Below are 12,940 nucleotides of genomic sequence, written 5' to 3'. Positions count from 1 at the left end.
AGTTTCTTCAAATGAATTCATGTATACATTATAAATCAAATGAGTTCGTCATGTGTGCAATTCACGCTTTAGAGAGTGGCTGGCCGTGAGTTCTTCAAAGAGCAAAACAATTCCATACCAAAATTAGATAACGTTGGTTGTTGATTCTGTAAAGCTTGAATTGCAAATTCTAAGAGAATCGGTTCAGGTATGTTAAAGTTATCCCTTCTTTCTTTTTGGCATGATCCATACGATACAAAAGAAATGAGGAAATGCACAATTTTCGTAAATGACTCTATTCATAGAAGTATTAGGGGTGTCTATGTTATTGATTTTTCATGTGAATTATTATTATGTCTTCTGTTCATGGGTCTCAGAAAAATACGTATTTGATAATGTTTATCCGAAAGGCATATTGATTTAATGATAATCCAAGAAATCTTATTAACGTAATTCTTATACATTTCATGCATTTATACATGTACATCAACCCATAACCAGATGACGCTATATACGCATATATGATATGTATATGGGATATGGGAAACGATTATAGCGTTATATACGCACCACCGCCTGATCAGCTGGTATACGTTGACGATTTTCCCACAGTGGCTGAGATGATATGATGGGATGCCCTCAAAGGCTTGATGATGTTATGAACGCATATACCTAAGCATGGTATGATATTTGTACGCATATGCATGACATTATAATATTAATGATTCACAGAGTTATTCAGACTTATATGTCGAGTCTATTACTCCATGTTTCTCTCATGTCTATTATTTACTGATTTTCATTCCTTACATATTTGGTATATTATTTGTACTGACGTCCCTTTTGCCTGGGGACGCTGCGTTTCATGCCCGCAGGTCCCGTTAGATAGGATGAGAGTCCTCCAAATAGGCTATCAGCTAAGCGGAAGGTGTTGGTGCGCTCCAATTGCTCCGGAGTTGCTATTTGGTCAGTATGATTAGAACATGTGTTGATTGGTATGGAGGGGCTCTGTCCTGACCTATATGATGTTATGTACTCTTAGAGGCTTGTAGATAGGTGTCATGTATATGAAAGATTGTATGGCCTTGTCGGCCTATGTTTAGTGTAATAATGCTCATTTTGGCCTTATAGGCCGGTATGTCTTAAGTATAAGTTGGTATTTCATGTTGTATCCTACTTATCTCATGGCAGCCTCTCTGGCTCAGTTATCTATGATAGTATAATACGAAAAGATACGTTAAGATAAGTTAAGTATGCACGCAACAAGGGGAAGAAAGACCAGGAAAAGTAATTGCCTACGTTTAAAGAAAGTTGAGAAGGAACAAAATGAATTATTCGATTAGTGATCCAGAGTTAGTTACGTCATCAACGCACTTACGATTTCAGAATATTATCCATGCAGCATATATATTGATATTCATATAGCCGTAGAAGACTCTGGTATAAGTTAAAAGAAAGAATTGAGCCCAGGGTATAAACAAAGGATTGAATTGTTAGTAGATTATATCATAGATATTCTATAGCACCCATGGAAGGCTAAAGTAATAACTAATACCAGGAGCCGCAGATCGGAAGACATAAGTTATGAAAACTATAAGTGCACCAGTCAACATTCGAGGACGAATGTTCCAAAGGGGGGAATGATGTTACACCCCATATTTTCGTACGTGAAAGTACGCCATAAGTAAATTGATAAAAACTCGGAAATATTACATCCCACATTTTTCGTACATTAAAGTTTCGTCGTAAGTTAATCGACGTAAGTTCAGGAATGAGATTATTCTAAGATTATAAGAATTATGGTAATTGAAACAAGTGATGAGTAAATTCGTGAAGGTTAGAGGGTAAGCAAATCGAAGAAAATAATTTTCATCGAAGTTTGATATTTTGGAATAAAATACGGCCCGAGCTAAAATACTAGGTATTTATGGACTAATACCATACAAGGTACCACATGGCCATAATAATAAGGTGTATAATGTGTGTTAAAAGTGAGTAGTATTTTAAGTAAGCTGAGATAATTCTTAATTATGTAGGTAATTAGTTAATTATTGGGTAATGGGATATTACCTAAATTATTGGATAAAGGTTAAAATTTCCCAACGTGGCAGCCCATCCTTCAAACTAATGATTCTTAACTCAAATTGAAAAGTGGCAAATTAATGTTATGTGGCTAAGCCACCACATGAAGTGGGCCCACACCTATTCAAACACATTTTTTCATTACGTGTTGCAACATACTTAGAAATTGTGACCATTTTGCTTCATTTTGTCTTTTAGATTTTCAAGTGATCCAAATATAGTGCTCTTTCCATTACAAAGACACATTATAATAAATCAAAAGAACACATAACATCTTCCTACTACAATACCAAATTACTCACGATGGAGCACTTGGTAGGCATCTGGTTTGTGCTATTGTTGTGATTGAATTTGGTCGTTCCCTATTTCGATCTCGCCGCTACGTGTTTCATCGCAAAAGACGGTGTTAAAGGGATTGTCAAGAGAATCGGTTCAGGTATGTTAAGGCTATCTCTTCTTTCCTTTTGTCATGATCCAAATAATACAAATGAAACGAGAAAAATACGCAACTTTCATAAATGACTCTATTCATATAAATACTAGGGGTGTCTATATTCTTTATTCCCCATGTGAATTATTATTATATCTTCTATTCATGGGTCTCAGAAAAATACGTATTTGATAAAATTTATTCGAAAGGCATATTAATTTTTATGACATTCCGAGAAATCTTATTAATGCAATTCTTATGCATTTCATGCATTTATACATGTACATTGACCCATGACCAGATGGTGTTATATACACGTATATATGTATATATATGTATATGGGATATGGGAAAAGGTTACGGCATTATATATGCACCACCACCTGATTAGCTAGTATACGTTGATGATTTTGCCCACAGTGGCCAAGATGATATGATGGGATGCCCTCGGAGGCTTATGAACACATGTACCTATGCACGACATGAAATTCATACGCATATACATGACACTATAAGTATTTCATGAATTACAGAGTTATCCAGACTTACATGTCGAGTCTTTTACTCCATGTTTCTCCCATGTCTATTATTTACTGATTTTCATTCCTTACATACTCGGTACATTATTTGTACTGACGTCCCTTTTTGCCTGGGGACGTTGCATTCATGCCTACAAGTATAGACAATCAGTTTGACGAGCCCTCACAGTAGACGAGGTTAGCATTCAGCGAAGGATCGGTAAGACTCCACCTCATTCGGAGTGCAGCCGAGTCTATGAGTCATCGTGTCAGAATTTTGTTACAGACTTATGGGTAGGCCGGTACCCTATCCCATTTAATGTCAAATACTTTTAGAGGCTTTGTAGATAGTGGTTCATATTGTAAAGTATGTTAGAGGCCTTGACGTCCCATATGTATTCATGTTTTAAGGAAGATGGTTCATTGAAACATTGCTTTCCACTTATAGTTATACGTTACGAGTTGTGGCCATGTTAGCCCAGTTACCAACGATAGTATGATAAGAAAGATATGCTACGTTGGTACTCGGTTGAGTAAGGCACCAGGTGCCCTTCGCGGCCCATCATTTTGGGTCGTGACAAAAGTTATCCTATATGCCTAAGTCCTTTAATGTTTCTTCATTACTGTTCATCTTAAGAATGATGGCCTAATCTCACCTCATACTTTATGACTTTTGTCCATCCATTGTTGATTCACCTTAATGGTGATCTATCATCTACCATTGATAACTTTATCTTTTATGTAACACTGCCGTTAGGGCTCACGTCTCATCGGGGACATCTGGAGTAATTAGATTGATCCACCTAGGGGCGATAAATCAAAGTAAGAGTTATGGCAGTAAAGTCATACAGATGGATAAATGGATCTATGAAATAAGGTATAACAATATTCATGAGTTCAACAAAGTACCTAGCAAAGAACTCCAGTAAACCTATAGGCGCCTAGAGGAATATCTTGCCAAGCTCTGTACACATGTACAAAGTGAGGCATAGAGATTGGCTAAAAACTGGAGGAAAAAGGAAAGAAGAGTCGCATAGGCACACTTACAAGGTTCAAGTCTTACAGGCTGCATGATAGAAGGTAGCAACAGTTACGAGATTGGAAGGATTCCGACCACAAGTCATGGTGTGAGAAAGAGGAATAAAGGGGGGAATGCCTTGTCCTTTGGATCTATTCATAAAACAGTTTCCTAGATAACAAGGAGAGTACTAAAGTATTCACAAGAGCTATAGGTTATGATTATGATAAGTGCATCAGTCAACATTCAAGGACGAATGTTCCAAAGGGGGGAATGATGTTACACCCAATATTTTCGTATGTGAAAGTACGCCATAATTGAGGTTACACGCATTTATGCTATGTATAACGAGCGATAAATAAGTGTCGTGAAGGTTAAAGGGTAAACGAATCAAAGAAAATGAGTTTCATCGAAGGTGGTCAATTTGGGATATAATACGATCCGAGCCATAATACCCGGTGTTTATAGACTAGTGCCACACAAGGTACCCATGACCATGATAGTAGGGTACATAAAGTGTATTAAAAGTGAGTAGTATTTTAAGTAATTTGAGATAATTCTTAATTATGTGGGTAATTAATTAATTATTGGGTAATGGGATATTACCTAGTTAATTAAGGAATCATTGGGTAATTAATTAAAGAATTGGGTAAGATAAGACCCTCCCCACGTGGAAACAAGCCACCCCAAGGAATTGTGTCTCTCAAGTTATTATGTTATGTGGCAATATTAGAGAGGTGATATTCGGCAAGTCTTAAAGAAATGAGTCACATATTCATTTAACGAAAGAGAGCCATTTTAAGTCTTAAGCATATGAGTCACATATCCACCTAATGAAAGAAGTGCAATTTTAAGTCTTAAGAACGTGAGTTTCTTCAAATGAATTCATGTGTACATTATAAATCAAATGAGTTGTTCATGTGTGCAATGCATGCTTTAGAGAGTGGCTGGCCGTGAGTTCTTCAAATAGCAAAATAATTACATACCAAAATTAGATAAAGTTGGTTGTTGATTCTGTAAAGCTCGAATTGCAAATTGTAAGAGAATCGGTTCAGGTACGTTAAGGCTATCCCTTCTTTCTTTTTGGCCTGATCCATACGGTACAAACGAAACGAGTAAATGCACAATTTTCATAAATGACTCTATTCATAGAAGTATCAGGGGTGTCGATGTTATTGATTCCCCATGTGAATTATTATTATTTATTCTGTTCATGGGTCTCAGAAAAATACGTATTTGATAAAGATTATCCGAAAGGCATATTGATTTTATGACAATCTAAGAAATTTTATTAACGTAATTCTTATGCATTTCATACATTTAAACATGGACATTGACCCATGACCAGATGGCATTATATGCGCGTATAATATATGTATATGGGATATGGGAAAAGGTTATGGTGTTATACACGCACAACCATCTGATCAGCTGGTATACGTTGACGATTTGCCCACAGTGGCCGAAATGATATGATGGGATGCCCTCAGAGGCTTGATAATGTTATGAACACATATAACTAAGCATGGTATGATATTTGTACGAATATGCATGATATTATAATATTAATAATTCACAGAGTTATTCAGACTTACATGTCGAGTCTTTTACGCCATGTTTCTCTCATGTCTAATATTTACTGATTTTCATTCCTTACTTATTCAGTACATTATTTGTACTGATATCCCTTTTGCCTGGGGACGCTGTGTTTCATGCCCGCAGGTCCCGTTAGATAGGATGAGAGTCCTCCAAGTAGGCTATCAGCTCAGAGAAAAGTGTTGGTGCGCTCCAATTTCTCCAGAGTTGCTATTTGGTCAGTATTATTAGAATATGTGTTAATTGGTATGGCGGGGCTCTGTCCTGACCTTTATGATGTTATGCACTCTTAGAGGCTTGTAGACAGGTGTCATGTATATGAAAGATTGTATGGCCTTGTCGGCTTATGTTCTGTGTAAGAATGCATATTTTGGCCATATAGGCCCGTATATCTTAAGTATAAGTTGGTATTAAATGTTGTATCCTACCTATCTCACGGTAGCCTCTCCGGCTCAGTTATGTATGATAGTATGATACAGAAAGATACGTTATGTTGGTACTCGGTTGAGTAAGGTACCGGGTGCCCATTGCGGCCCATCGGTTTGGGTCGTGACAATCGGACCCCGTGCTAAAGGTACGGTTGTATTGGTATTATGAACGTTGGTATTTTTAACAGTGGTATATCGGTGCTAAAGATCTCCCAACCAAAAATAATATTATTTTTTGTATGTTGAAAATGATTATGTTTTAACTTGGCATTTACATATCATTAATTGTTAGTTATTGCTCCATGGTATTTTACCTTTCTTACATTGGCATTCTATTTTGACAGAGGACAGTTAGCTTGACCAACTAGTACTATTCCATATGTACTAACGTCCCTTTTGTTAGTGGCGCTGCATCTTGAATGGATGTAGGTGGTTCAGCAGCGGGCAATTTTGGTCCTCGTTAGTAGTTACTGCCTATTCAGCAAGTTTTGGTGATCCCTACTCTATTTCGGGCCTAATGTCACTTGATGCTATACTTTGTGTTTTGAGGTATAGTCGTGGCCTTATTGACGGAACTTCCATACTACTCTTCTGTTGTACTTTAAGGCTCCGTACACAGGTTGTGGGTGGTGTTTGATATTGGGAATTGAACTACAAGTGTTGGTATTTGGCAAACATATTTTTCATTATATCTATAAACTTGTAGTATTTTGGAAATCGTAAAAGAATTTCTTTTCATAAATGGGAAAAGAATGGGGAACATTACACTCTCCTCATGTATATCTCTTGATATTGATTTTATATTGTTCATGGGTAAGATTGGATAGAAGGCATCAAGCAGGATTGCTCAGCTGGGTTATCTCGGTTGAGCACCGGTCGTGCTCCCCGAGGTCGGGACGTGACAAACGTGGTATCAGAGCCTAAGATTTTAAAGTGTCTTAGGATGTCATGAAGCTGTGTCTGGTAGAGTCCTTCTTATCGGTGTTTTATGGACCACATCTATAATGATGAGGCTACTTGGACATTTAGGAATTTCACAGTTCTTTGATACTCCATATCGTGCGATAGAGCTCAAGATAGGAAGCTAATTTCCTCGTCATGTCTCATTTTCCATATGAGTAACCCACGGGTTCGAGGATGCGAGGAGGGAATGAAAGAACTGGTTGCTAGGAGAAGTGTCCATGTTCCTGTTAATGTCAATACGCCACCAGATCATGTGGTGAGAGCACCTAAGAAACGAAATAGGGTTGTTTGTACCAATAAGCCGGAATGTTTGATTTGTAAGAAGCGCCACTTGGGGACGTGTTTGAAGACTCTTGAAAATTTTTTATGGTTATGAAAAGAGGGGGCACAAGAAGAAAAAATGCCCCAAGTTGGGTACACCTAGCCCGGTCTGCCCGATATGCGGGCGGGAACATTTTGTGTCATGTTGTGAGTATGCTCAAATGTGTGTTAGGGGTGGCAGGCTTGGGAAATTCCAATGGCCCATATAACAAACCAGTATAGTGATTTTTACTCCTGCCATGAAGGCTTAGAGGAAGGGTAGGGGGAATGTTTTTTTTATATATGCAAAAAGGGTAAATATCAGGTCTGTGGGGCGAGTCAATTTAGTAGACCTCATCCCTGTTGCGTGAAGTGTAGGAGATATCATTCGTGGGTATGTCACTATGGTACCAATGTATGTTATGGATGTGGAGTCGAGGGGCATCAATTAAGGTATTGCCATGTCAATCTAAAATCACCATGTAAGTCACTCCTTAGTACATCATTATGAACACTGCATTATTGTCCGTGTTGTATATGAACATCCATATTGAAGAGCCTTCATAAATATGGTCTTAGCAAAACATTTCATGTACCTACTCTTTGAACGAGACGCATTATTCGTGAAGCCACTTTATCAGAAATTCTCTTATTTACAGCTTCTTGTGGGATAGAGCTCTATAATTATTTCCTTGACATGAGTTATAACCCTAGGCTAATACTTCCCACTTGCTTCCCTAAATTCCCAACAAGGGACTATACCTGATGTATTTCTCATATAACCTTTTGATTCTAATAAATAACATCTGCTTACTTGTGCTTATGCATGCACCGTCATAAAGTTTACCAATGTGGTATCAAATCCAATGTAAAGCAGCCTAGTGTTGAGATACTTCTTGAGCCACTCTTTCTCTTTCTGGTGTGTGTGGCTCCTATGGTTGAAACAATCACGTAACTCCTTTATGGATATTATCATGAATCCTTTTCACTGTCTAGTAACATGAGAGCATATCTCAACACCTATCATATGTGCACCTGTCAATTGAAAGGGGTCACTTGTCCGCATAAAGATTCTGGCAAATTTGAGATTTTCACAAATTTGTCACAGGAAAATCTTTTTGTTCGCCCATCTCAGTATGACTTTCATGTCCACCTAGATCATGCCTCAGTGAGTAACTCCCTTTGTTCCTAGTATTGTAGTTGCCCATGAAATAGCCTGGTATTGCAGCTTGAGACTTGTATTGGTAGAAACATGTCTAGCTCATAGCAAAGTGTTCATTCTCTCTAACCAATACATGATTTCACCCCCAATACTAAGATGTCCTAGCTATGTGGTTTCACTCGTGAAAGGTTGAAAATAGATGCTTTCAAATTTTGGCACATATCATGAGCATATTTATTTGAAAGACAAGTTTGTCGTATCTCTAGTCCTCTCATATAGGATCAACTATTGGCAATGGTTAATCTGTAAGAATGATAATAATCTCACAAGAGATCAACTTCTTTTTTTCATCCTCATGGGCTTGTGGCATATCTATTCATTGTGTTAGTTAATGTTAAGAGCGTAATGAAACTACGTGTATTTTGAAACCCATATCACATTCAGGGTGTTAGAATATTCTCATTTTGAGTTAAACTGATTTTTCTTACATTCCAAGAGGCGACTGGTGTCACGTAGTTGGATATTTCTCTTGAGGCCTGCTATTTCCAAACAAGGCACATATGGAATGAAACAATTGTTGCTGCCCTTTTCATGACTCATAGTCTTCCAAGAATAACTGACGCTAATGTCTTTATTCTCCCGACCATGCCTCCCATATGTCACATGTCTAAAACGACTCATTTCTTTTAAATCCCATAATCATGAACATGGTCCCTACATTATCAATGCCTACTAGGCAACTCTATGCATCATTTGTCGAATCAATGATGTCACCACAATGATTAACCATGTCAGCACTATTGGTAGTAACCTTCATGTCTTTTAGGATATAACCTCCTGACATGCCCTGCTCAGCACATTGATGGATTCTTGAAAGATCTCAGCCCAATTTCGGGCCTTGTTGCTCCTATTTATAGTAACCTATGGGAGTTGAAGGTTCAAACATGCCAAAGAAGAAGCATCATCCCATGATCAAATATATTGGATAGGAAGTTTTATGGTAATATTCAAGCTAGCACATCTTAGAGTAATTATTGGAGGTCACCAAAGGTTTAGTTTGGGTAATCGGCGTAGAAATTTAGAGTTGAAGAAAGTGAACAGAATATTCTCAAGAGTTTCTCTATGAATATATTGGGTGAATTGTTAAGGAAGGTAAAGTATGTGTAGTCACATTAGGCCTTATGGAATATTGAAGGAAATAGGCAAAACTATGGGTATGATATTTTCCCATCATTGTCCTCCATGCACCCGATGCATCATGCATCTAGGTTCCAGAAGGTTATTCGAAATCCTTTGCCTATTGTTCCGGTGGAAACTATTGAAGTTGTAGTTAATGGGTAATTGGCTTATAAGAGATACCTAGTTGTCATTCCTGTTAGATAAGTCCGGAAGTTGATATCTGCCTCTGTCAAAGTGAAAGAAGTATTCTCACTTGCCTGTATAACCAAATGGTTATGGTTCAAAAGGGTACTTGTTATGTGTTATGATTTAAATATGTGCAACTCATGTCTAGATACCACTTCTGTTAATGTAATGCCCATAATGTTGAGATCACTGTTGTTAATATATACTGTGATGCTTTGTTGAGTTATGTATATGTTATTAGGGTAGTTTTGTGATTCTTTGGCAGGTGGATAGGCCCCAATTACAAGGGAGACTCTTCCAAAATTTCAGAAAAAATTGGGAGTTAGTCAAATTTGGGGGCTTCAAATGTTTGAAAGAAGAGTCGAGTTATGTTAGGTGTTCGGGGCAGACTCTACTCCTGTCACCTAGCATGTGCGTCACCTCAAGACCAATCACATAACATATAATCCGGGGTTTCACACCCTCAGGACCAAATTTAGAACTGTTACTTACCTCAAACCGTGTAATTCTTTATTTCGCTATGCCTTTGCCTCGTGAATTGGTTTCCAAATGCCTCGAATCTAGCCACAAATAATCCGACTTAGTCAATAAAAATTATTGGAATTAATTCCACAAGAAAATACTAATTTTCCAACAAAATCCAAAATTTAACTCAAAAATCGCATGTGGGGCCCACATCTCGGAACCCGACAAAAGTTACAAAATATGAACGCATATTTAACCACTAGTCCAACCATACAAATTTCACCAAATTCCGACATCAACTCGACCCTCAAATCTTCAGTTAAAGTCTTTAAAAATTTCTACCATTTTCAACTCAATCTTTACCCATTTGGACTCAACAATCTTTCCAGAAATCTTATTGGTATGTGTATGTATAAATAATACGTTCACACCCAAGAATCATACTCCCAATCACCCATCTTTACCCAAACTCGAAATTGAAGACTAGTATTAGAAATTCTTACCTCTTTGAAGCCCTAGGAAGATCCTTGTGAAATCTTCAAACCTTGAATAAGAATTGATGGACAAATGACTAGGTCTTCACTTTCTCTCTCTAAGATTCACTCACCTCCCTCTAAAATATCAGATGAAACCTTTCAAAATGACCCCAATAGTGTTTTATAAGAATGGGGTCGAGTTTATAAAACCAAAAAAATGAAACCCCAAAACACACTCTGCGGTCGCATAATGCACCGCAGAACTGATCTGTGGTCGCATAATGCGCCGCAAACTTTCCTCCACACTTTCCCCACTCCTGATTCACTCTGTGGCCATTACGCGGTCCACGGAGTTATTCTACAACTGCATAGTGGGCCGCAGAAATGACCTTTAACCGGCAAAAATTTTTCTTTACTCATAGGCGCATTGTTCAACCCAAAACACACTCTACAACCTTTGTACTAATGAATCTTCCACGGCACCACAAAACCTTAATTTTCATAGCAAAATTTCTCCTGGGTCGTTACACATAAGTCAACATCCAGTCACCCTTTTTAACTTAAGTTCTAAACCTTGGAACTAAGTGTTCCAAATTATTCCAAACCTCACTGGACCAGAACCAATTACCCCCGGCAAGTCAAATAACAACTAAAAAGCACTATTTGAGCAGTAATCGGGATACGGGGTTGTAATACTCAAAACGACCGGCCGGGTCATTACAAAAATTAAATGAGAAAGGTGAAGTCATAAGATATAAAGCACGACTTGTGGCACAAGGGTTTTCACAAAGGCCTGGCATTGATTATATGGAGACATATTCTCATGTGGTAGATGCAATTACCTTCAGGTATCTAATAAATCATGCAGTCCATGAAAAGCTTGATATACGGTTGATGGATGTTGTCACAACCTATTATATGGCTCACTGGACAATGAAATTTTTATTTAAATCCCTGAAGGATTTAAAGTTACTGAAGCACATAAAAGTTCAAGGGAAACTTTTTCAATAAAGCTTCATAAATCCTTATACGAATTGAAGCAATCAGGGAGGATGTGGTACAATCGCCTTAGCGAGTATTTGCTAAAGGAAGGGTACAAAAATGATCCTATTTGCCCCTGTGTCTTTATTAAGAGGTTTGGATCTGAATTTGTCATCATAGTTGTGTATGTTGATGACTTGAATGTCATTGGCACTTTTAAAGCGCTTCCTAAGGCTGTAGAGTATTTAAAGAAAGAATTTGAAATGAAAGATCTTAGTAAGACAAAAATTTGTCTTGGCCTACAAATTGAGCATGTAACAAATAGATTTTTTGTCCATCAATCAACATATACTGAAAAGGTTTTAAAGTGATTTTACATGGATACTACGCATCCATTGAGTACTCCAATGGTTGTGAGATCGCTTGACATAAATAAAGATCCATTTCGGCCTCAAGAAAATGTTAAAGAGCTCGTTGGTGATGAAACTCCATATCTTAATGCAATTGGGGTACTGATGTATCTTGCCTACAATACCCGACCAGATATTGCTTTTGCAGTAAGCTTATTAGCAAGATTCAGCTCCTCCCTAACAAGAAGATATTGGAATGGTGTTAAGCATATATTTAGATATCTTCGGGGAACTATAGATATGAGATTATTTTATTCTAATGAATTCAAGTCCGAAATGATTGCTTATGCCGACGCAGATTATTTGTGTGATCCACATAAAGCCCGATCTCAAACAGGATATTTGCTTACATATGGAGGTACAACTATATCATGGCGTTCAATGAAAAAAATAATAGTTGCCACATCTTCAAATCATGCTGAGATAATAGCCATTCATGAAGCTAGTCGGGAATGTGTTTGGTTGAGATCAATGACTCAACATATTTAGGAAATGTGTGGTTTTCTTATGAAAAAAGATAATCCAACTACACTATATGAAGACAATGCTGCTTGCATTGCTCAACTGAAAGGAGGATACATCAAAGGAGACAGAACAAAGCATATTTCACCAAAGTTCTTTTTCATTCATGATCTTCAACAAAATGGTGAAATTAATGTTCAACAGATTCGTTCATCTGAAAATTTGGCTGATATGTTCACTGAGGCATTACCAACGTCAACATTTAAGATGATGGACAGAAGATTGGAATGTGGTGTCTTCGAGGA

At 37.5% G+C, this 12,940-nt stretch overlaps 1 protein-coding gene across 1 annotated transcript; it reads left to right on the top strand.

Annotated features, from left to right (window-relative positions):
• Positions 1 to 12,140: 12,140 nt before the first annotated feature.
• Positions 12,141 to 12,662, top strand: LOC142168057 (secreted RxLR effector protein 161-like). Its single transcript, XM_075228716.1, has one exon. The coding sequence runs from the start codon at positions 12,141 to 12,143 to the stop codon at positions 12,660 to 12,662; it is 522 nt and encodes a 173-aa protein (XP_075084817.1).
• The last annotated feature ends 278 nt before the right edge of the window (positions 12,663 to 12,940 follow it).

This window comes from Nicotiana tabacum, chromosome 2 (genome assembly GCF_000715075.1).
Source record: "Nicotiana tabacum cultivar K326 chromosome 2, ASM71507v2, whole genome shotgun sequence".
Lineage (NCBI taxonomy): Eukaryota > Viridiplantae > Streptophyta > Magnoliopsida > Solanales > Solanaceae > Nicotiana > Nicotiana tabacum.
This window is presented reverse-complemented; position numbering and strand designations above follow the sequence as displayed.